At 47.6% G+C, this 25,342-nt stretch overlaps 3 protein-coding genes across 4 annotated transcripts in view; all 3 read right to left on the reverse strand.

Moving 5' to 3' along the window:
• LOC139789283 (zinc finger protein 501-like) overlaps positions 1 to 25,342 on the reverse strand; it is a 508,475-nt gene that overhangs the window by 200,218 nt on the left and 282,915 nt on the right. The window lies entirely within an intron of this gene.
• The window catches only part of LOC139789149 (olfactory receptor 5P76-like), a 428,065-nt gene that overhangs the window by 191,996 nt on the left and 210,727 nt on the right, over positions 1 to 25,342 (reverse strand).
• Positions 9,123 to 25,342, reverse strand: part of LOC139789168 (olfactory receptor 10AG1-like) — a 240,383-nt gene continuing 224,163 nt past the window's right edge. Inside the window, exon 2 of the mRNA XM_071729688.1 lies at positions 9,123 to 9,818. Within this exon, the coding sequence (XP_071585789.1) occupies positions 9,123 to 9,818 (696 nt within the window). The remainder of the gene's footprint in view (positions 9,819 to 25,342) is intronic.

Raw genomic sequence — 25,342 nt, forward strand, 5'->3', positions numbered from 1 at the left:
TTTACAGTTTCTCTTATGAGTCAACTGATGCAGAAGTCATCACAATACCTCAGGTGCTCTCCCCTGGACATTACTGTTAGTAACTCCAGTTTTTACATGTGCTTATGGGGGAGCTCACCTGTGGAGGAGACGTGGTTCTGCATCATCTCCTTCTTTGCCAGGCTAATTAAAAAACCTTTCATGAATTTTGAATGGTTTACTATCAAAAAGGTATTGAAGACAGGTTGAAACCTATCTGGTCCTGTTGCTGGGAACCAGCATGTTCCTGAATGTGGTTCAGGTCTTGTTTAGGATTACTTTTGACTCATGATTTTTCTGCTCTTACTCTTCCTTTCATCTTTCTCCATCTCATCTGGGGGAAGTGAGCAAATACCTGCGTGATGCCGAGCTTCCTACCAGGGTAAACCCACAAGGAGGAAGGAGCTTAGCATCTGTTTGCCTGTTTTGATGTCCCAGTAAGTCCCTCCTGGCCCTGTCTGCTTGTGTTTCTGTTGTTCCCTAGCAAGGAGTGCATCACACTTTCAAGATCAAATATGCAAAAGAGGTTGAAGTGACAGAAAATCAGGCCAGGCCAACAGTACAAATTTTCAAATTTTAGACAATAGTAACACAGCAAGCAGAATTGTACGATGAGGTTTAGAACAACCTAGAAAATGTTCATGGCCTTCACCTGAAGGAAGCCTAAGGACTCTCGATGCATTTGGTCATTTGACTCTTGTATCAGATCCTCTGCAGTGTCCTGCCATCATGAAAATATAATGGTCCTCCAGAGAGATGATTCAATGTCACATCTCACCACTCAGCAGGTGGCTCACATTAAAGTCCAGGCTCACTTTGCCATTATCAGAGACACAGAAAGGGAAGACCTGGAAGATGAGTCACCTCTTTCTGTGTGTGACATTGAAAAAAGCCCAGAAAAATCAGTTTTGACTTCTTTTCAGCCACTGATCAGCAAGTCTGTTTGGAAAAGATTTTGTCCTTGATTCTGGACACCACTCAGAGAGGAACAGACCTTGGGCAGTCTCCAGCCCATCCTCTTTCTGAAGGCAAAGTTCCCACTGAATTCAGGCCAGGCTACTCACAGCTTTGGCCAGCTGGGTGGTATTGATCTGGGTGGCAAAAGTCTACAAGAGCAGAAACTCCACAATCTCTCTGGGACCCTATCCCTGCACCAGTGCTAGATTGTCTCCCTGGTCTTTTATTGACTTCCTTTTCCCCTTCCTTTTCCATCAAGTTGATCAAGAGTGACATAACTCAGCACAAGACAACACACTGGAGAATCACCTTCATGCCTTTGAACTCTCCTTAGCTGACTCTTAGAGACACTGCAGATGATCTTTGGGGTCTCTGGTGGTCCCTCATACCTGAGGATGGTCATCTCTTCACTGAATGTGTCACTAGATCCCTTTGACTACTGTCTGTGCTTTGACTGTTTCCCTTGACTGGTGACCTTGTTCAGACACAGCCTGAAGTAGGTATTTGCATTAAACTCTTCAAGGTCACTGAAGGTGCTCTGGAGTACAAAGATACCATGGTGGGGTGTGACATAACAGGAATGTATCAGGAGACCACTATCCACCTTGAGCAGGATCAAAGCCAAGCAGAAGATCTGATTTTGTCTGACCAAACAGGAGGCACCTGTGATCAAGCAACCATGTACTACACTAGGATATCTGTTACTATCTGGGACTATATTCACTACTCTGCAGTATCACTTTGTCCATAGGAGTCTCTTCAAGGCAATTCTCACCTCCTTGTTCCTCAGGCTATAGATGACAGAGTTAAACACATGGGTCACAACTGTGTAAAACAGGGCAAGGTATTTGTCAGTGTCTACAGAGTCCCTTGAGTGTCACTTGAAGTAGAACACTGTGGCTGAGCCATAGAAGAGAGTGACCACCACAAGGTGTGAGGAGCAGGTGGAAAAGGCTTTGCGTCTGCCAACAACTGAAGGCATTTTCAGAACTGCCCTGATAATTTTAGTGTAAGAAAGAACTATCAAGGAAAAGGGAATGACTACAAAAATTAGGACAATGATGTACATAGTTGTCCTGGTTTGGGCCAGGATAAAGGTGATTTTCTGTCTTGTACTTTTGCTTTCAGCTAAGTCTCCTGTAAGTAGTTGCACTTGCTGAAATTAACAGCAAGTTTCTCAGACAGTGTGTGTTTCTAGGACTGATAACACTTGATGTTTATAGTTACTGCTAGAGACTGGTATGCAGAGCCAAGGACACTGCTCAGCTCTGAAGAAAACATAAAGAGGTCCCACCTGTATCCCTCCTTTGGGGAGGAACGGACAAGATAGATGCCAGAATTGACCAAACAGAGTATTCCATCCCATATACGTCATCCTCAGTATAAATTTGAGGGATCACGAGGGCCAAGCCAGATTTCCTGCTTCCAGCTTCCGGCTGCCTGCCCTTCCTGCTTCCCTTCCTTCACCCCGGCATCCTGGAAGGATCCCGTCCGTTTGCCTGCCTGCGGTCCTGATCCGTGCCAGCCCTTATCTGTGTGTTCCTGCCTCCAGTTCCCGACTGCTGCCGACTCCAGGAGTCCAGCCTGGACTTTCCCAGAGCTGCCCTGCAGCCTCGGTGGTGACGTGAGAGCTATTGGGGGAAAGGGGGGAGGAATGTGGTATCCATTTTCTTGTATATTTGTATATATTTATTAATTTTTCCTATTTATCATTACTGTTTCATTAAAGTTGTGTAGTTTAGTTTCCAACCCATAAGTCTCTCTCCCTTATTCTCTCTCCTTTCTTATCCGGGAGGAGAGAGAGATTAATAGAGAGCGTCTGTTACTCGGTTTAATTGCCGGGCCAGTGTTAAACCGTGACAGATTTATTGGCGCCCAACGTGGGGCTCGAGCTAATTGGCTCGAGTCCAGTTCAAATTTTGACTAATTTGCCTGAATAGTTTCAATTCCAACTCCAGTCGAAGAATGGCTTTGTTGAGTGGGAATCAGACCTCTTCCTTTGGAAATTTCACAGGGTTGGAGATTAAACCAATCATGCCATACATTTGGTACTTAGGGTATGCAATCTGTTTATTTGCAGCTGGAATTGCTGTTAATATGTGGTTTTTTAATCGTAAGAGCTGCTTTAGAACCATCGTTGCAATATGGTCCTCAATATTGATGTATATCATGGTGCATGGTACAGTGGTGTTTCATACAAGGATTAAGAACTTTGTTAGTAATTACATTTTCAGCCCTCTTTTGAGGAAATATACCTCTCTTGGGCTGAGTTCAGTGGATTCTTGTCAAAATGGCATTATGCTTGTTATAGTTTTGAGCCTCCTGATTCTTGCAGCCATTGTTGTTCAGGTGTCTGTGAATATTTTCATGTGCTATCATATGTTGGTGAGGAATAAGACAACTACAACTAGGGGAACGAGCACACCTCATAGAGAGAGCACCCCCACTCCTGCCGCTTCTCGCCCCCCCTCACACAAGGGCACAACTCAGATAAGGCCGGCCAGCATCGCCAGTGTTTCTGCTACAGCTGCAGCTGCTGTCTCTACCCCCACAGACACTGCTGCTGCTCAGAAAACGAGCCCTGCTGCGGCTACTGCTGCAGATACCACAGCTTCTCCCCCTCAGCCCACACAGTTACTGGTTGACCCTGTAACTAGGAGAAAAGGAAAACAATGGAAATCAGAAATGAGCCTTAACCCTTCCAAGTCTGAACAAGACGACCAGGTGATAGAGGAAATAGAGGATACTGCCTCTCCTCGTAGAGCAGCTAGAAGAGACTCTAAAGCAGAGTCAGCTGAGGACTCAGACTCAGAATCTGTTCAGTCCTATTCCATGAGAGACTTGCGTACTCTGAGAAAAGACTACAGCCGATTTCCAGGTGAACCACTTCTCTCTTGGTTACTCCGATGCTGGACGGACGGGGCTGCTACCATAACATTAACTCAGAGGGAAGCCAGACAGTTGGGATCCCTGGCCAGAGAGGCAGGTATTGATCGGGCATTTGGGGAAAAGGCTGGAACCACCAGCCTATGGAAGCGACTCTTGGCAGCTGTAAGGGAGAGATATCCCTATAAAGAGGAAATAGACTGCCCACAGGTCAAAGCACCCACGCTTGGAAAAGCTCTCAAGTATCTGGAGGAATTGGCTGTACGAGACGTGATCTATAATGCTGATGGCATTGAAGATCCTTATCACGTACCGTGCCCTAGACCTATGCTGCAAAGGTTTGTGCATGCTGCACCACCACCTTTTAACCACACACTATCAGTAATGCTATGGGTTCCTGCAGATGTGGATGCAACTGTGGGTGATGTGATTAAAACAGTACGAGAGTGTGAAGATGCTGTCACAGCTCCTCGTCGGGCTTGGGTCTCAGCTATAAAGAGACAATCTGAGAAACTGCATTCACCCCTTTCCCCTCAGACAGACGGAGGACCCCGCATTGCAGCCATTAAGAAGAGACGCCCTCCTATGAGACAGAATCGAGAGAAACAGAATTCAGTAAGAGGAATCTTATGGTCACTCCTGAGTGAGCATGGAGAGGACATGAAAAAGTGGGATCAGAAACCTACTGCTGTCCTAGAGGAGCAAGTACGTAAGTTGCTGACTAAGACGAAGGCAAAAGGAGGTCCTTCTAAAAAGATGGCTGCTCAAGTCTCCAGTGTGGAGTTACCCAATTCAAATATGCTGGTGACTCAAGATCCCTCTACATCAGGTGTGAGCACTGGGGATGCAAACTCCAGTAACGCACATACTGACAATGTTGTATGTGCTCAAGCTTAGAGGTGCCCTGCCTCCAGCCAGGTGGAGGAGAGGGACAACCGAATTTATTGGATTGTGTGGATTCGATGGCCTGGCACATTAGAGCCACAAAAGTATAAAGCCTTGGTGGACACTGGTGCACAGTGCACACTAATGCCATCGAATCAAAAAGGGACAGAATCTGTCACTATTTCTGGAGTGACAGGGGGATCCAAAGAACTGACTATTGTGAAGGCTGATGTGAGCCTCACTGGAATAAAATGGCATAAGCACCCGATAGTGACTGGTCCAGATGCTCCGTGCATCCTTGGCATAGACTACCTCATGGGAGGTGATTTCGAGGACCCGAAAGGGTACCGGTGGTCCTTTGGTACTGCAGCTATTAAGACTGAGAATGGAGAATGGCTGCATGCTTTGTTTGGCCTTTCAGACAAATCCTTTGTAGTGGGTTTGCTGAGAACTATAAACCAGCGGGTGCCAAATGCTATTTCAGTAGTGCATCGAAGACAATATCGTGTCAACAGAGATGCTGTGATTCCCATTCACAAGCTGATCCGGCAACTAGAGAGCCAAGGAGTGATCAGCAAGACTCACTCACCCTTCAACAGTCCTGTATGGCCAGTGAGAAAGCCTAATGGAGAGTGGAGGCTGACAGTGGACTACCGTGCCCTGAATGAGGTTACTCCACCACTAAGTGCTGCTGTGCCAGACATGCTAGAACTTCAGTATGAGCTGGAGTCAAAGGCAGCCAGGTGGTATGCTACTATTGACATTGCTAATGCATTTTTTGCTATCCCTATAGCACCAGAATGCAGGGCACAGTTTGCTTTCACCTGGAGAGGTATCCAGTACACTTGGAATCGACTGCCCCAGGGGTGGAAACACAGTCCTACCATCTGCCATGGACTGATCCATGATACCTTGGAAAAGGGTGGAGCTCCAGAACATCTACAGTACATCGATGACATCATTGTGTGGGGTGACACAGCAAAGGAAGTCTACGAGAAAGGTAAGAAGATAATTGAAATCCTTCTAGAGGCTGGTTTTGCTATCAAAAGGAGCAAGGTCAAGGGACCTGCACAAGAGATCCAGTTTCTGGGAGTTAAGTGGCAAGATGGACGTCGCCACATCCCAATGGACGTGATTAACAAAATAACAGCTATGGCCCCACCAACTACCAAAAAAGAAACTCAGTCCTTCTTAGGAACCGTTGGTTTCTGGAGGATGCATATTCCTCTTTATAATCAGATTGTGAAACCTCTCTATGAGGTTACTCGGAAGAAGAAAGACTTTAAATGGGGCTCAGAACAACAAGCTGCTTTTGAGAGTATTAAACAGGAGATTGTGCAGGCAATGGCCCTTGGACCAATTCGAACAGGGCCAGACATCAAAAATGTTCTTTACACCGGAGATGGAGGTGATGGTCCTACATGGAGCCTCTGGCAGAAAGCTCCAGGAGAGACTCGAGGCCGACCTCTTGGATTTTGGGGTCGAAACTACAAAGGCTCCGAAGCCAACTACACAGCCACTGAAAAAGAGATATTGGCCGCATACGAAGGAGTTAGAGCTGCTTCCGAAGTGATTGGTACTGAAGCACAGCTCCTCCTGGTGCCACGATTACCTGTACTGGGTTTTATGTACACAGGTAGAGAATCTTCCCATCATGCTACCGATGCTACCTGGAGTAAATGGATTGCTTTACTTTCACAGAGAGCTAGGATAGGCAGACTTGATCGTCCAGGAATTGTAGAAGCAATAACACATTGGCCAGAAGGCAAACACTTTGGAATGCCACCAGAAAAAGTGGTAAAACGGGCTGAAGAAGCCCCACCATACGACCAATTACCAGAGGATGAAAAACAATATGCTCTTTTCACTGATGGATCCTGTCGTCTGGTAGGAGGCCATCGAAGGTGGAAAGCTGCTGTATGGAATCCTACACGACTAGTTGCAAAAACAGATGAAGGAGATGGTGAATCAAGTCAATTTGCAGAGGTAAAAGCCATCCAATTGGCTTTGGACATTGCTGAACAAGAAAAGTGGCCGAAACTTTATCTCTATACTGACTCATGGATGGTAGCAAATGCCTTATGGGGTTGGTTAAAGCAGTGGAAACAAAACAACTGGCAACGTAGAGATAAACCTATCTGGGCTGCTGAACTGTGGAAAGACATTGCTGCTAGGTTAGAGAAACTTGATGTAAAAGTGCGTCATGTAGATGCCCACGTACCTTCATATCGAGCTACTGAGGAACATCAAAACAACCAACGAGCAGATAAAGCTGCTCAAGTGTTCCAAATAGATCTGGACTGGGACCATAAAGGTGAACTGTTTTTAGCCAAATGGGCCCATAATGCTTCAGGTCATCAAGGCAGGGATGGAACATATCGATGGGCTCGTGACCGAGGGGTGGATTTATCTTTGGACGCTATTGCGCAGGTTATCCACGACTGTGACATATGTGCTGCAATTAAGCAAGCTAAAAGGTTGAAACCTCTGTGGTATGAAGGGAGATGGTCAAAATATAGGTATGGGGAGGCCTGGCAAGTCGATTACATCACACTGCCTCAAACCCGCCAGGGTAAGCGCTATGTGCTTACAATGGTGGAGGCAAGTACAGGATGGCTGGAAACATATCCTGTGCCTCATGCCACAGCCCGGAACACTATTCTGGGCCTAGAGAAACAAGTCCTGTGGAGACATGGTACACCAGAAAGAATTGAGTCAGACAATGGAACTCATTTCAAAAATAGTCTTATAAATAACTGGGCCAAAGAACATGGTATTGAGTGGATATACCATATCCCCTATCATGCACCAGCCTCAGGTAAAATTGAAAGGTACAATGGACTGTTAAAAACTACCTTAAAGGCAATGGGTGGTGGAACTTTCAAAAACTGGGACAAACACTTGGCAAAAGCTACCTGGTTAGTTAATACCAGGGGTTCCATCAATCGAGCTGGTCCTGCTCAGTCAGATCTTCTACACACAGTAGATGGGGACAAAGTGCCTGTGGTGCATGAAAAGAATCTGCTAGGGAAAACAGTTTGGGTTTATCCTGCCTCGGGCAAAGGCAAACCCATTCGTGGGGTTGCTTTCGCTCAAGGGCCTGGACACACTTGGTGGGTGATGATGAAAGATGGAGAAGTACAATGTGTACCACAAGGGAATCTAACACTAGGTGAGAATTCCTAATTTCTGCTTGTTTAGCTTAATCAGTAATGCATGGACTCTTCGGGAGTCATGAACTTGTATCCCACCTTAATTACTGTTATGTGAGTTGTTGCACAAACTAACAGTGTTCTATGAGTGTTTTTCAGGATGATTTTGTGATGGTGAAATCAGAACTAGATCCATTGGCTGGCACCCAGTAACTTCCTTGAAGTTAACATCTGCAACCTGCAACTTGTGGACCATGAACATGAACTGTGAAAATTGCTCCTTCTTTTGAGAATCTGCTACAATAGATGAGCATCAGCAATCATAGACTCATTACTTAGTGAATTTTAGCACAGAGAGGTAGTAATAATTTGTGTATAGATATGTTTAGGGATAAGAGATAGTAATGATTGGAGCATGACGCAAATGGTATGGAATAAGGGGTGGAATGTCCTGGTTTGGGCCAGGATAAAGGTGATTTTCTGTCTTGTACTTTTGCTTTCAGCTAAGTCTCCTGTAAGTAGTTGCACTTGCTGAAATTAACAGCAAGTTTCTCAGACAGTGTGTGTTTCTAGGACTGATAACACTTGATGTTTATAGTTACTGCTAGAGACTGGTATGCAGAGCCAAGGACACTGCTCAGCTCTGAAGAAAACATAAAGAGGTCCCACCTGTATCCCTCCTTTGGGGAGGAACGGACAAGATAGATGCCAGAATTGACCAAACAGAGTATTCCATCCCATATACGTCATCCTCAGTATAAATTTGAGGGATCACGAGGGCCAAGCCAGATTTCCTGCTTCCAGCTTCCGGCTGCCTGCCCTTCCTGCTTCCCTTCCTTCACCCCGGCATCCTGGAAGGATCCCGTCCGTTTGCCTGCCTGCGGTCCTGATCCGTGCCAGCCCTTATCTGTGTGTTCCTGCCTCCAGTTCCCGACTGCTGCCGACTCCAGGAGTCCAGCCTGGACTTTCCCAGAGCTGCCCTGCAGCCTCGGTGGTGACGTGAGAGCTATTGGGGGAAAGGGGGGAGGAATGTGGTATCCATTTTCTTGTATATTTGTATATATTTATTAATTTTTCCTATTTATCATTACTGTTTCATTAAAGTTGTGTAGTTTAGTTTCCAACCCATAAGTCTCTCTCCCTTATTCTCTCTCCTTTCTTATCCGGGAGGAGAGAGAGATTAATAGAGAGCGTCTGTTACTCGGTTTAATTGCCGGGCCAGTGTTAAACCGTGACAATAGTCACTTGGTTCCAGAAAGTGTCTGCACAGGCCAGTTCCAGCAGAGGAGGAACATCACAGAAGAAGCGATGAAGGTCATGGGATGCACAGAAGGGCAAAGTGAACACCTGGTAGGTCTGAACTACTTGCACTGGTACAACAACCATCCCTGATTCCAGCAGCAGTGTGACACAGAGCCCCCTGCTCATGATGAGGCTGTAGTGCAGAGGGTCACAGATGGCTGTGTAGGGGCCATGGGCCATGGCAGCCAGCAGAAGGCATTCGGTACCACCCAGCAAAACCAGGAAGTAGAGCTGGGCAGCACAGCCAAGGAAGGAGATCCTGCCATCTCCCATCAGGAAACCCACCAGCATTTTTGGCAGAGTGACTGATGTGTAGCAGATCTCCAAGAAGGACAAGTTCCTCAGGAAGAAATCCATGGGGCTGTGGAGGCTTGAGTCCACCACTGTGATGAGTGCAATCAGGCTGTTCCCTGTGAGGACCACCAGGTGGATGAGCAGGAAGACTGTGAAGCGCAGGCCCTGCAGGCTGGAGTGGTCAGAAAATCCTAGGAGAATGAATCCAGGTCCAGCAGTGTGATTCTCCAAGCCTTTTCTTTGGGGCATTTTCTGTCCACAGATCAATCCCAACAGCAGGCTCTTTGAGGGTGCTGATGTCCTGTCCACCATCCCATGGCAAGCCTAGTGAAAGGGGAAGCATAATCCCCATTTTCAAACCTGGAAAAAAAGAAGAGAAGAACTCCAGGCCAGTCAGTCTCATCTCTATCTCCATTCTGTGATACTATGATCTCTGTGCCTGGCCAGATCATGGAGCAGATCCTCCTGAAGGCTCTGCTAAGGCAAGCAGATAGCAAAGGGGTGATTGGTGACAGCCAACATGGCTTCAGTAAGAGCAAGTCCTGCCTGACTAATTTGGTGGCCTTTATCAGTGGGGTCACAGCCTTAGTGGAAAAAGTCAGAGCAACAGACATCATCTACCTGGAGCTGTGCAGAGCATTCAACACTGTTTCAAACAACATTCTGGTCTCTAAACTGGAACAATAGGGACCTGATGGACGGAAAACACATTGGATAAGGAACTGTCTGGATGGTCACACCCAAAGAATGGTGATCAGTGGCTCAGTGTTCAAAGGGAGATGTGTGAGGAGTGGTGTTCCTCAAGGGTTGGTACTGGGACCAGTGCTGTTTAACATCTTTGTTGGGGACATGGACAGTAAAATGGAGTGCACCCTCAGCAAGTTTGCTGACACCACCAAACTGTGTGGTGAACTCAACATGCTGAAGGGAAGGGATGCCATCCAGAGGGACCTGGACAGGCTGGAGAAGTGAGCTTATGAAAACTGCATGAAGTTCAAGAAGGCCAAATGCAATGTTCTGGACCAGGTCTGAGGCAATCCCATACATGAATACAGGTTGGGAGGAGAAAGCTTTGAGGAAAGTCCTGAGAAGGATTTCGGGGTGGTGGTGGACCAGAAGCTCAGCATGAAATGTCAGTTTCTATGTGCAGCCCAGAAAGAAATCTCTGTTCTGGGATGCATCAAAAAAAGCACAGACAGCAGTTGGGGAAGGTGTTTCCCCCCCTCTACTATGTTCTTGTGACACCCCACCTGCAGTACTGTGTCCAGTTCTGGAATCCTGAGTATCAGAAGGACATAGAACTCCTTGAGCATGTTCAGAGGTGTCGGAGGACATGAATGCATGGACCCCAATTGCAGTGAACAGTCAGAATCAGTTATTGTGTGCTTCACCAGACTTTTACAGTATTCAGATATCTATTGATTGATTTATAGGTTACATCTAAAAGTGCTCTGTGTAGGAAACAGGTGCCAGGACTTGCCAGGAAATGAGCCAAGCCGGTGCTCAGTCTCACCTGTGCCCAGTTAGGGCTGGCCCCACTGAGCATGCTCAAGACCAAGAGCCAATAAAGGGTGAGGCTTTGAGTAGCCAGGCAGCTCATTCCTGAGCAGAGTTGGAGCAAGGCTGGTTGCTGTTAGTTGTCTCCACTAACCAAGACCACCAATAGCTCCTGCATCCTGTTCCAGTACAGAGCTCCCGCTCTCAACAACGTTCGCTTCCCGAAACATCTGGTGGAGAATGCGGGCAAAGACCTCGGTCTAAACCCCTTCTCTGAACAAACCGAAGTGTGAGAGCGAATTCTTCCTCAAATCTTCTTCTACCGATAGCCCGAGGAGTCGGGTAAGAAAAACCCTCTTTTCTCTTTCAACATTTACATTAATAATCCACTATAAGAAAGAGAATGGGCATAATGGCAAGCAAGCCAACCCCCACCTTTGATAGACCCGTAGCGCAGGCAGAAGGGCAGGAATTCTCCTACCCCCTGGGTCCTGCGGCGGCATGGGACCTCTGGCAAGAGACCTATAACCTGCTTGCAAACCTCCCCAAACAAGAGACAGACGGCAACATTATTGGTATAGACAATAGGTGGTGGGTGGTGTGTAATGCATTGAAAGTAATAAAAGCTGAAGCAGAAACCGCACTCGCCACCGCTAAGCTGCCTCTGCAAAAAACCGCAGCATTTCCCCCGAAGGAAGTACCTGCTGTGGTCCCCTCGGCACCACCCCTCGAGGAGGAAGAACCCAAGCAAGCATATTTGGGGTTAAACAACGACAAGCCTGCCGTAAAAGGCATGTCGGGGAAAACCCACCAGTCTGTGGCCGAGTTCCTCTCCGACATCGGCCCAGACGAGGAAGAAAACCATCCTGAAAATGACGGGGTAGAGCCGGCAGCCTGCGGTCCATCCAGCTGCTGCCAAGGATTGCCCCTGCCGCCGCCCTCAACACCAAGAAAGGTACAGAAGAATAGAGCAGCCACCCAACCGGCTGCACCCTCTGGCTTGGAAGACAAAATAACGGCCCTTCAAGAACAAGTCACTCGGGCCATGAAATCGATTGAAAAACGAATGCAAGACATCAAACGGCGCTCAGCCTTCGGGCAGTATAGGAACCCACCCATCTTTACCGATGACGAAGAGGATGGTGTCCTGACCCCACCGCGGCCACGACAAAGCGCGCAAAATGTCTCAAGCGCTGCTACCGGTCGACCAGGTCGCTGGTCCAGCATCATCCGCGATGCCATTTTAGAGGGTGAATGGGAACCAAGCACCGTCGCGTGCCCCGTCCTACAGGGCAACAACGGTCGACCCGTATTCGAACAACACTCCTGGAAGACCCTGCAACAAGCCAGGAAGACGCTAAAAGAACAGGGTCTCAGAACGGAGAGTGGCCAGGCCGTTCTAGATTGGCTTTTCACCTCCGATATGAACTGCCCATATGATTGCCAAAGCCTAGCCAGGTATCTGCTTACCCCTTCACAACAGATTATCTGGGTAAGGGAGTGGGAACGCCTGGCCCAGGCGGAGGCAAATCGAGCCAGAGCACCCGGCGACCCACTAGCGGGTGTCACCGCTGAAATGCTTACGAGCACGGGGCGCTACGCGGACATCCAACTGCAGCTGCAGTTCCCGCCAGCACTCCACCACACCGTGGCGACCCTGGCTCGCCAGGCATTTTATGCGGTACCAGAGCCCAACCCGATTCCATCTTTCACCGGAGTCAGAAAAGGGATGAACGAAGCATACCAGTACTTCATTGACTGACTATGGCAATCTGTCACGGCGCAATCAGAACTGTCGCCGGAACAGAAGGACTCCATGTTCAAGCTGTTGGCGTTCGAAAACGCCAACCCCAAGATGAAAGCACTGTTTTCGACATTACCAAAAACAGCACAGGTATCAGAGATGCTGGAAGTGGCGGCCAGGGCCACCCAAAACCAACAACATCAGGGGATGGCCGGTGCTTTTGCCGCCGCGTTGGAGCCCACCCACAAGCTCCTCGTGGCGGTGGCGCAAAAGTTAAACGGGAGCGGAAGAAGAAATCGCCCCAATCGGCCGTCCCGCTCGAACCAGTCAAGAAAAACCACCCCATTTTGTTCCCACTGCAACTCCAGGGGACACACAAGACGAAACTGCCCAGCAATCGTATGGTGTAATCGATGCCAACAGGCCAGCCATAATGATGCAGCATGCTGGTTTCAAAAAAACGGTCAAAACAGCGCAAGAGGCCCCCGCGCAGCGACACAAGTAGCCGGGCCGGCGCTGTATGCCAACTCCCCGCCCCAGCAACACGGGGAAGCCTCGGCTTCGATCTACCAGCTGCAATAGATATCACGTTATCGACCTCAGCAGTTTACAAGATACCGACGCGGATATATGGACCTATAATTCACGAAAACAGCAAGGTTGGTGCGCTTCTTATGGGACGTTCCTCGACAGGCTTAGCAGGACTGATCGTGCTCCCAGGGGTCATCGACGCTGATTACACAGGGGAAATAATGATAACGTGCTTCACGCTAAACCCCCCCATGGTAATCAAGGCAGGAACCCGATTAGCACAACTGGTCCTGCTCCCGAAAATAGACCTAGGAAAGAACGTCCAGATGGCGCGAGGCGACCGGGCTTTTGGTTCATCTGGAAGCACTTTGGTAACCCTGGTGCAGCAGATGAAAACATGGCCAATTATAAACATACAACTGGCTACCGGCAAAGAGACAAAAACCCTCCCCATAATGATGGACACCGGAGCCGACGTAACAATTATCAACAAAAACGCCTGGCCTCGCAAATGGAAGCTAACTACGGCTTCCGACGCCGTTCAGGGGATAGGTGGTGGTTCCACCCCCCTTCAAGCGCTCCAGCCCATACAAGTCAAGTTTCCAGAGGGGCAAAAGGTAACCGTAAGACCATATGTGTTACCCTTGCCCGGACAACTTGGAGGGTTGATCGGTCGGGATGTGATGAGCCAAATAGGGGCCATCCTTTCCATCCCGGAACCCACCCAACCCCATCAAAATTTTCATTAAGGGCCACTGCAGAAGCGCCGCCAACGCCCAGACTTCGCTGGAAAACAGATAACCCTGTCTGGGTGGAGCAGTGGCCCCTTTCCAAGAAGCGGCTAAACATTCATAGAATAATAGAATCATAGAATAGGCTGGGTTGGAAGAGACCTCAGAGATCATCGAGTCCAACCCTTGAACAACTACCGCCACAGTCACTAGACTATGGCACTGAGTGCCATATCGAGTCGCTTTTTAAATGTCTCCAGGGACGACGAGTCCACCACCTCCCCAGGCAGCCCGTTCCAATATCTGATCACCCTTTCCGTGAAAAAATTCTTTCTAATATCCAATCTGAACTTCCCCCGGCACAATTTAAGACCATGAAAAAAGTTGCTCATAAAAGAGCAACTGGACGCTGGACACATCCAGCCGTCCGTGAGCCCGTGGAACACACCTATCTTTGTGGTTCCGAAAAAGTCGGGCAAGTGGCGATTAATACAAGACTTACGGAAAATAAATGACCAGATGTGGCCGATGGGCGCCCTCCAACCTGGGCTGCCCCTACTAACCATGCTGCCTAGAGGCTGGCACCTTCTGGTCATTGACTTAAAAGACTGTTTCTTCACTGTTCCTCTAAATCGTGAAGACACCGCTCGCTTCGCATTCACGATTCCATCGGTCAACAAAAGTGAACCAGCGAAGCGATATGAGTGGGTAGTGCTTCCATAGGGGATGAGAAATTCGCCAACCATATGTCAATCATATGTGGCGTGGGCGCTCGCACCAATTAGAGAAGCAATGCCGGATACAATAATTTACCATTACATGGATGACATCCTGTTTTGCCAACAAGCCCCGTTCCCCGAGAACATCAGCCAGATCTTGACCGATTGGCTCAAGGCTAAAGGACTAATCGTAGCTCCGGAAAAAATCCAAACAAAGTCACCCTGGAGCTACCTAGGGTGGAAAGTGACCGACGCTATGGTGAGGCCACAAAAATTGGAAGTAATTCATTCAGTTAAAACACTGAATGACGTCCAAAAACTGGTGGGTGAGCTCCAATGGGTTAGACCCATTATAGGTCTCACCAACGCAGATATCCACCCCTTTTTGTCATTGCTACGGGGCACTCAACCAGGGGCACTCGTGGACTGGACCGAGGATCACTCGAATGCCTTGAAACAGGTCGTCCGCAAGTTGGCAACCGGCTATGCAGACCGTCGAGACGCCGCCCACCCCATTGGAGTGTGGGTATGTAACCACCCCTCATTCCCTTTTGCACTACTTATACAAGACCTCACGTGGGAAAAGAAACCGGAGGAACAGAAACATGACAAAATATATAACCGAGACTCTAGAAGACCAGAGTCTGTAGCTATCCTAGAGTGGCTATTCCCACCCCATACGGCCCAGAAGGGCATATGGCAAAAAACAGAAATCATAGCATTCCTCATACGAAAGGGACGTCAACGCTGCCTGGAGGTAGATGGCCAAGAACCGGAGTGGATCAACATCCCTATCAAGACGACCGATTTTGATTGGATGCTGCAACACTCCGAGCCTCTACAACTCGCCTTACTCGAGTATCCTGGCGAGGTGCGTCACGATGGCCCGAAACATAAACGTCTACAAGCCATCAGCCAGTTCCAGTGGGTCGAACGACCGATTTTCTCGGAACGTCCAGTGCCTGGCATAACGGTATTCACAGATGCTGGAAAAAGATCACGAATGGCCGCCTGCGTATGGCAGGACCAAGGCCAATGGAAACAGCATCTGATTCCAGGCACCACCGAGGACAACCTCCAAACCCTGGAACTGCTCGCCATCATCTGGGCCTTGACGCAGTGGCAACGCGCCCCCATCAATATCATCTCCGACTCACAATATGCAGTCAGAGTCGCAAATCGCATTGAGGATGCTCTCATCAAGCCAGTGCAAAACAAGAGGCTACAGGAGCTCTTTCTATCACTGCAGCGTGCGCTGAAAATCCGAACACAGCCATGCTGCATTCTACATATCCGTAGCCACAAAACAGCACTAGGCCTGGGGGAAGGGAATGCCAAAGCTGACTCTTTGGTCAGCCTAGGAATGCAAAATCCAATTACTGAATTCGCCAAAGCCCAGAACAGCCATTCCTTATTTCATCAGAGCGCCAGGGCCTTGAAGCGCACATTTGCCATCACTTGGGAGGAGGCAAAAGGCATCGTTAAAGCCTGCCCCCAATGCGCCCAATTCGGCCCTACCCTAGGAATGGGCGTAAATCCACGCGGGCTTCAAGCCGGAGAAATCTGGCAGATGGATGTGACACACGTCCTGGAATTCGGACGTCTAAAATATGTACACGTCACAATCGATACCTTCTCAGGTATGCTTTGGGCGACAGCTCAGACGGGGGAGAAGGCTCTGCACGTGATCCATCATCTTACAAACTGTTTTGCTGTCATGGGGATCCCCCAAGTAATGAAAACAGATAATGCGCCCGCCTACACAGGCGCAAAAATCAAACAATTCTTCGCTACTTGGGGAGTGAAACACATTACAGGAATCCCCCATTCGTCCACAGGGCAAGCGATTGTAGAAAGAGCTAATCGCACCCTGAAGACCTTCTTACAAAAACAAAAGGACAGCAAAAATATGGATCCCCAAATGCGGCTCAGCAAGGCCCTTTTTACATTGAACTTTTTGAGCCTAAGCCGCGATTCCCAGGAGCCACCCGTCTTGCTAAACTACTTGTCGCAAAAAGTCATCCGCATGCTTGAGATTCAAATCTACTACAAAGAGCCAACGACAGGACAATGGACAGGGCCTAGGCCATTGCTGTTCACCGGGAGAGGATACAGTTGTGTCTCCTCAGACTCTGGACCTCTCTGGGTGCCCAGCAAATGGACGCGTCCTGCCCCGACCAGACCGAAACCATCAGATCCGAATAACGAGGCACCACGCGGCTAAGATCTTCGCGTCCTTTTCATCTTTCCCCCATAAAAAGAACTTACAAAAACCAATAAAAAAAAAAAAAAAGAGAGAGAGAGAAAGAAAAATTTGTGATATAAAAATTGTATAAAATTGTACTACAAATATTGTATATAAAATTGTAAAAAAAAAAAAAAAAAAAAAAAAAAAGGGGGGGGGGGGGGGGGGGGGGGGGATGTAGGAAGCAGGTGCCAGGACTTGCCAGGAAATGAGCCAAGCCGGTGCTCAGTCTCACCTGTGCCCAGTTAGGGCTGGCCCCACTGAGCATGCTCAAGACCAAGAGCCAATAAAGGGTGAGGCTTTGAGTAGCCAGGCAGCTCATTCCTGAACAGAGTTGGAGCAAGGCTGGTTGCTGTTAGTTGTCTCCACTAACCAAGACCACCAATAGCTCCTGCATCCTGTTCCAGTACAGAGCTCCCGCTCTCAACAACGTTCGCTTCCCGAAACAGCTCTGTCTGGGAATATTGTAAAAATAGTACATTTTGGTATATAAACATGCACTAACATAAATCTTTATCGAACTGGTTCCCACTGAAATCTCCTGGTACTGAGACATAACATTTTCCAGGAATCACATTCCTCAGGATATTTACAGCGCTCTGTTCCCCTCAGGGTCAAGCAGTATCTGGAAGTCCACCAGGAAACTTCTGTCCTACACAGGGTCTACTCTTCTGCTGTTCTCCTACAATTCCCCATCTTAAAATTTGAAAGAGCCAAGCGACCTATCTTTTCTTCCATCCCCTTAAATGCTTAAAATCATTTTATCAATCAATCAATCAATCCAATAATTACCAAATCTATCATTCCTGCCAGAGGCATTAGACCTCCCAGTACAAAAATCTCAAATTCAATCCTGTAAACCATTGTTCAGGATTTAACCAACTCTGATCATTATTCAGAGATTGCTATATCTTGTCCATATGCATATCTTGTGTATCTTGTAGCACTTGTTGTTCCAACTGATGTTTTAGGGTCTGTAGATGGTGTTTAACTGACCCATCAAAGGCTCCTTGCAGATGAGCTTTTACAACATCCCACTCATGTAATGAGCTGTTCCATTCTAAGGATGTGACACCCAGATCTCGCTTATGATATTCCCAATCCCACTGTGACATTCCATGTGTCTGCAGTGCAGCTTGGTGTTCACCCAGCCAAATCACACTAGCCTCTAGCACATCCAGTCTCACCAGAATTTCCTCATCTATTGCTGGTTCCATTTTCATATCCGTGGTCACGTTTCACAGCACATGTTTAACTTCCTGTGCCGTTTGAATTGATGTCGTTAGTGCTGTGACCAAAGCAGCCCTGGAACTGATAATGACAATCGCTGATATAATGGCAAATATTAGCCAAGCTATAAATCACCAGGTCCTTCTCTTAACCTCTCTTCCATTGCTGTGTAACACTCTTTAGTTATGATCTAATCCATTTTCACTTTCCCACATCCTGGTCGAGTTCACAGGAAACCACAGTTCAGACCTCCGTCAGAATGGCATCACTAAAAAATTATTTATTTTATCTTCAGGCTGAATGCATGTCTTAGAAGTGATATTCTTAAAAGCTAATTCAAAGTAACTAGTCTTCAGTCTAATATCTGAATTGTCTACATTAGTAATCCCATATACATAAAGATGAGTAGTACAAAGAGCCATAGAGTGATCATACCCATAAAAACCTCGGGATTATTGCTTTTGTCTCGAGTAATCTGAGCCTTAGTTCTGTTTACAAAAGGCAATGCTGGTCACTATAGATTAGCTTGGACCGTGCTGCCAGAATGGTTTCAATACATTTGCAATATGAGTCCAAAATATCTGTTGTTGTCCCACTCAGTAGAATTGACCCTCATGAAGGTTCCAAAGGGACATTCCATCTATGATGGAACATGATTTCTGTATTTTTCACAGTATAATTCAGGTTTACTCATCCAGGAAATAATCCCATACATGGTTCCCAAGTAGCATGTGTGATCACATTAATTTGCTTAACAACTTTACAATAAGGATAATGAATTCTATGAGTTAAAATATATTCTTGTCCTGTAACTCCTGGTAAATAAATACTAGTGAAATTAGTAATCTTAGTCACACGTACAGCTAATATGTGTCATTGAGGAGTAAATGTGACACAGAATGTGTGATTGTTAGCATTGGTAACACAGACAGGCCAGTTAACTACTGCATAAGAGACATTATACAAAGTTATATTTTCTCTCACTTGACTCACTGTTGGCTGTACCCAGATGCCACCTGCCCAAGTGGTATCATTGTTGGTGATTGAAAAAAGATGCATCCCACCATGTCAATGGTCAAAATAGTGGTGGATTCAGCAGATGAGCCCAGTGCACTGCTCTGCCTTTTCTATCTGCTTTGATTGTTGTCAGTGGTAGAGACACTGACCACATTGACCAAATGGTCCCTGGATTCATCCCTGCTAATTGTTAGGTGGTGGTGGCAGTTGATGATGAATCCACTTTGCTGGAAGCCAATATGGTCCTGTAGAGAGAGAAACACAGCCATAACCACGACCCCACATCAGTAATGGTACTGGACCCAACCATTTCTCTGAATGGATGTCCTTATACCACACTTGAGGATGAACTTCTGTTTTAATAATCTGTTTTTGTTTTTTGTTTTTTTTTTATTTGCTGTGTAACTGTTATCCTCTCTATTAAAGAAATTGAGTACAAACATTGCTTTGTTAATTTCTCATGGGGCGTAACATTTGATCTAAATGTGCCTTTTAATTTACTTAGCATATGCTTCAATGTAAGATGGGACCTTTCCACTATACTTTGCCCAGCTGGTGAATGAGGTATGCCAGTATGATGTGTAATACCCCATTCTTTAAAAAATCCCAGAAGAGCAGCAGATACATATGCAGGACCATTATCAGTTATAACAACAGATGGCAGACCCATAGTAGCAATTGCTTTGAAAAAATGTAGGTGTTCATCCTTTGCCTTTTCACCTACATGAGCAGTGGCCACCATGAAATGAGGATAGATATCTATTGATACATGCACACAGTTAAGATGACTGAATTTAGGAATGTGTGAAACATCTGATTGCCACACCTCATGATGCTGTAGCCCCGTAGGAACAGCTGTTAGCCAAGTGGGAGCTGGTGTAACTAATTGACAGTCAGGACACATTTGAACAATTTCTTTGGCTTGTCTTACTGTGATGCCAAATTGTTTCACTAAATTTCTGTAATTATTATGATATAAATTAAGCATAAGCATGCTTGTTGCAATACATTTGGCACTGGCACTACTGCTGCTAATGAGTTTGTGATCCTGTTGCCTTCAGTGATGGGTCCTGGTACCTGTGTATGAGAACAGATGTGCATAACATATTAATTGTGATTTCAGGTGTTTACCAATTGCAACAATTCTGAAAACAGCTTAAAGAAAGATCTAATGTTAGATAAGTTTAAGGCAGCAAGCATCTATTTTAACTAACACTCCATAAACATACTGAGAATCCACTACAAGATTAATATCTGTCCCTGAAAATAATTAAAAGGCTTCTATCGCTGCACACAATTCTATGCCCTGTGCTGATCCTTCCTGTAGCACGACATGTGATGGCCATTGGTCTGAAGCAGAATCATGCCAAGCTACCACTGCTTTGTGTGAGCCAGCAGATCCATCCAGGAAGAGAGTAGGAGCTCTCTCTGGTGGTACTGTTGAGAAAATAGAAAAATGCTGGATTGTTAACTCTTGCAGGGACTGGAACAATTTGTGACTCAGCAAGTTGAACTGTATCTCTCCAGGGTAATCTGCTAAGGCACTATGAAAAGACAGTGACATTTGAATAGCTGTATGAAAATCCTGTTTCATTATAGGGATATGTATTATAGCAACATCTAATGCAAAAATACCTCTACCACATAATAGCATTTTTGTAATCATGTTGTGGAATGTTAGGAAGGCTCGGAGAATGTTGGAGAATATTCCCGAATATTCTCGAAGAGATGGGAGGTGCGACCCCTTTGCTATGCCCAACCCCATGTTTGGGAGGCCAATTAGATCGGCCCATACTCCGGTGCTACCTGCACCGGGGATTCGCTGTGCTACAGGTAAACACACTGGGTGTCCAATAAAAGTGCGTGTTGGTGGTGGGGGCGTGGTCACGGAAGCACTATATAAGCGAAAGTTGCTGCGCAATAAACCAGAAGTTCGTTTTTCAACCATATTGGTTGCACGTATTTTCTTTCTCGCTCCCGCAACTGGCGCCCGAACCGTGCTACAGGCCCTGAACAATCAGAAAGTCTGAAGAGCCTTGAAAAAGCCTGAAAAGTTTTGAAATCAACAGATGAATCCTGCAGAACATCGATCTTCACTGGGGACGCCTTGTGGAAGACCGAACCTTCGACACTACTAATTTCAGCTCGGCAGGTAAAACCACAGAAACCAAATAATTTGGCTGGGTACGGGGGCTTCTGGAAATCATCAAAACGTAATCTTTCGGAGGGCAATAAATTCCTTTTGACGCAGGCGTTGAGAGGCGATTCACAGCCGAAAGAGAAAATGGACGAGCTTGCTTGCTGCTGGGGAAGGGCTACCGGTTTTTAGTCATAAAAAGTCGTAAAAGCCCATAAAAGGCTCATATTAAGAGTCGTAAAAGGCTTGGATTAAACTCGCACCGAAATAACATAGGGATAATTAAGCGCAAATGGAAAACGAAGTAGCCCTAGATCTCCTTATCAGTTTCTTACAGAAACGTGCCGTAAAAGATGTGGATCTTAAAAAAGATCCGGCGGCGCTTGTAGCATACGGCCGCACCCATCAGCTATTTACTGACCCTTCTCAGATATTTGAGGAGAAACAATGGAAAAGCTTGGGAGATATTTTATGGATTAAGGTAATAAATGAGGACAAGACAGCTCGTAAATTAGCAAAACCGTGGCTTGCAAGAATTACCGCTATACAGCGTCATCAGGCAGAAAAGAAAATTGCTGCAGTAGCCACTATAAACTTAGACGGTCAGCCGTTACCTGGCTTATATCAATTGGGAATTGACTACAATCCGTGCCCCCCTACGGGGGAAAAAATAATTGTACAGCTTGCTCAAAATACCAGTGAAGTTCCGATGCAACCCGCCGCCCCTCCCCCACCTCCCTCTGACGTGGCCTGTGTCGGCCATCTTGGGCCACGTGGCTTGGGAGCTGTGGACGGGACGGAAGTGACCGCTCCCAGTGCCGGAAGCGGACTGGACCAGAACCCAAAAACGCCGCGCCACGCCCTTCCTGCAGGGGACAGTTCCGGGGACGGACCTAGTCTCCACTCGGCGCCGCCCTCGGCTCCGCCCCTACATTCGGCGTCATCCGGCGAGGGTGGTCCCGGGGCCGGTCCCGATCCCCAACAAGTCCCGCCTCCAACCCCGCCCTTGCCCCCTACGTCACTTGATGGGGACGAACTCAGGGATATTCCTGACCCGCACCATCCCCGCCCCGCCTCCCTCCACCCCGCCTCCCCCCACCCCGCCTCCCTCCACGCCACCTCCCTTTACTCCGCCTCCCTCCACTCCGTCTCCCTCCACCCTGCCTCCCCCCCCCTCCCCTCCCCCTCCCTCGACCAGCCGGCTCCCCCCCCATTGCCGCAAGCAGCCGCTTCTCAAAAACAAAAGCCTGCTGCACGGCACTGCCGAATGTTAACGATTGATTGGTCACAAATATATGAGGATGCCCTTAAAAATAAAGATTATGATTTATCTTCAATTGTGGACAGCCTTCCACAAGCCTTCCCGATCATCTATACAGCAGATAATCGGGGAAATGTGGAGGCAGAGTACCACTCCTTAAATTGGAAACTACTAACGCAATTAAGGGCCACTGTAAATGAATGCGGGTTGCATGGTGAACCAGTTAAGCAAATGATAAGTTATATCTGGAGCTCAGGATTGTTGCTCCCCGAGGACATAAAAGGAATTATGAGAATGATCATGACTCAATCGGCTTTACTGCTATGGCAAGCACATTGGCAAACATTATGCCACAGATTTGTAGAAATTCCTAGACAACAAAATGACCCCCTGTATGGGGTAACAATAAATCAACTTATGGGTTGTGGTCAATATGCCAATTTCGAGGCACAAGCAAGACTAGGCCCACACATAATAAGAGAATCCATGAGACTTGCGAGGGAAGCTATGAGTAAAGTTAGAACCACACCAGCTATCCCATCCTATATGTCAATTAAGCAAGGCACAGATGAGCCGTTCTCACAGTTTGTAGACAAACTCACCGATGCCATCAACCAGGCTTGTGTACCAGATCATATGAAAACTACATTACTCCGTCTGTAGGCAGCAACTGCCCAGACGGTGCCCCCCCAGCCTGTGCCCAGCTGGGGCTGGCCCAGGCACGCATGCCTGGGTTCGGTAGGTGTGGTTTCCGGGCAGAATTCCAGAGCCGGACGGATCAAAGTTAGCTCCTGATACCGAAAGAGCCGGCACTAGCTCGACTGACTCCCACGGCGAGACTCATCCCACGCAACACTCCGTCAGTGTATCCTAGAGAATAGCAATGCTCCCACAAAAAATATAATTTCCTCCATGCCATCAGAGGCATCAGTTGAGGAGATGCTGGAACGGCTATCCAGAGTACCAGTAGGGACTCAGGCAATGTTAATTGAGGCAATACAAGGTGTAGGGAGAAGTATGGTGCAAGCCCAACAGCAAGCTCTGGCAGCCCAACAACAAGCCTTTATAGCCCAACAGCAAGCACAACAGCAAGCTCTTGCAATCCACCAGCAGCAAGCTCTTGCAATCCAGCAGCAAGACTTCGCAGCCTTAGCCCCGTTACGTCCTGCCGACACCAGACAGCCGCAACGATCACCCGACAAATGTTTTCGCTGTGGACACACTGGACATCTTCGAAAGCACTGTCGCAAACCCACAGTCTGGTGTCAACACTGTAATACAAACACTCATGCCACTGAAGCCTGCAGACACCAGGGAAACGGATCGAGGAGCGTGAGGAGCCGCGGCGCAAAGACCCCAACTGCGGCTCTAGTGTGGACCCCTTCGAACAGCAACCAACCGCTTCCACTCCCTTCCAGCAACCAACCGCTCCCACTCCCTCCCAGCAACCAACCGCTCCCACTCCCTCCCAGCAACCAACCACTCCCACTCCCTCCCAGCAATCAACCACTTCCACTTCCCCCCAACAACCAGCCACTTCCACTGCCCGCCAACAATCAGTTACCCCCACCTACCTCCACCAATCATTCACCCGCACTCCCCTTCAGCAACCAGCCATCCCTACCTCCTTTCGACAACCAACCAATTCCGCTTCCCGTCAACGACAACTCCAACCAGCCTCCTCCCTCCAACCAGCAACCAGCGGAAGCCTCGGGCTGGACCTGGCAACCGCAGTAGATGTGACTCTCATTGACAGCAAGCCCCAAAAGATTCCTACGGGTATCGCCGGCCCAGTGAAGTATCAAGAAAAACCATGTGGAGCCCTCTTATTAGGACGATCATCTGCTGGACTTAAGGGTTTGTTTGTCTTGCCAGGAGTAATAGACAGTGACTATACGGGAGAAATTTGTATTGTGGCTATGACTTGGACACCGCCTATAATAATTCCAAAAGGGACTTGAATTGCCCAATTAGTCCCGACACAACAATTGACTGATGCAGCAACCGCCTCTTCGACAGTTCCCCGCCGAACAGCAGCGTTTGGCTCTACAGGACAAATGGCCCTATTGTGCGTCCCTATGGATGAACGCCCCAAAGTTCCAATATTACTAGAACATCAGCAGAACCAATGTCACCTTACAGCGCTACTGGACACAGGAGCAGACATCACTATCGTGGATGAAAAGCTATGGCCTTGGCATTGGCCAGCTGCTCCAATGATGTCCGGAGTTGAAGGGGTAGGAGGCGCAGCCCAGGTAAAACGAAGCACACAAAAAATTCGTCTTACCCTTGATAACCGTACATGCACTCTATTCATCACCATCATGCCATTGCCTACAAATGTACAGGCCCTTGTTGGCCGAGACGTACTAAGTCAGATCGGGGCACGCCTGATCACAAGAGATCGTTTTTATTAGCGGTCACTCCTTGGGCTTTCCCGATCCCATTGACATGGTTATCATCACAGCCAATATGGATCGAGCAGTGGCCGCTGAAGCGAGAAAGCCTCAGACAAGCCCACATCTTAGTACAAGAACAGCTAGAGCAAGGGCACATACAACCATCAATTAGCCCTTGGAATACTCCAATCTTCGTAATTAAAAAGAAGTCCGGCAGGTACCATTTATTACATGACTTACGTGCAGTTAATTCCCAGATGGAAGCAATGGGAGCCCTTCAGCCCGGAATGCCTAACCCTGCGATGCTCCCAGAGCGTTGGCATTTACTTATAGTAGA

This window comes from Heliangelus exortis, chromosome W (assembly GCF_036169615.1).
Source record: "Heliangelus exortis chromosome W, bHelExo1.hap1, whole genome shotgun sequence".
NCBI lineage: Eukaryota > Metazoa > Chordata > Aves > Apodiformes > Trochilidae > Heliangelus > Heliangelus exortis.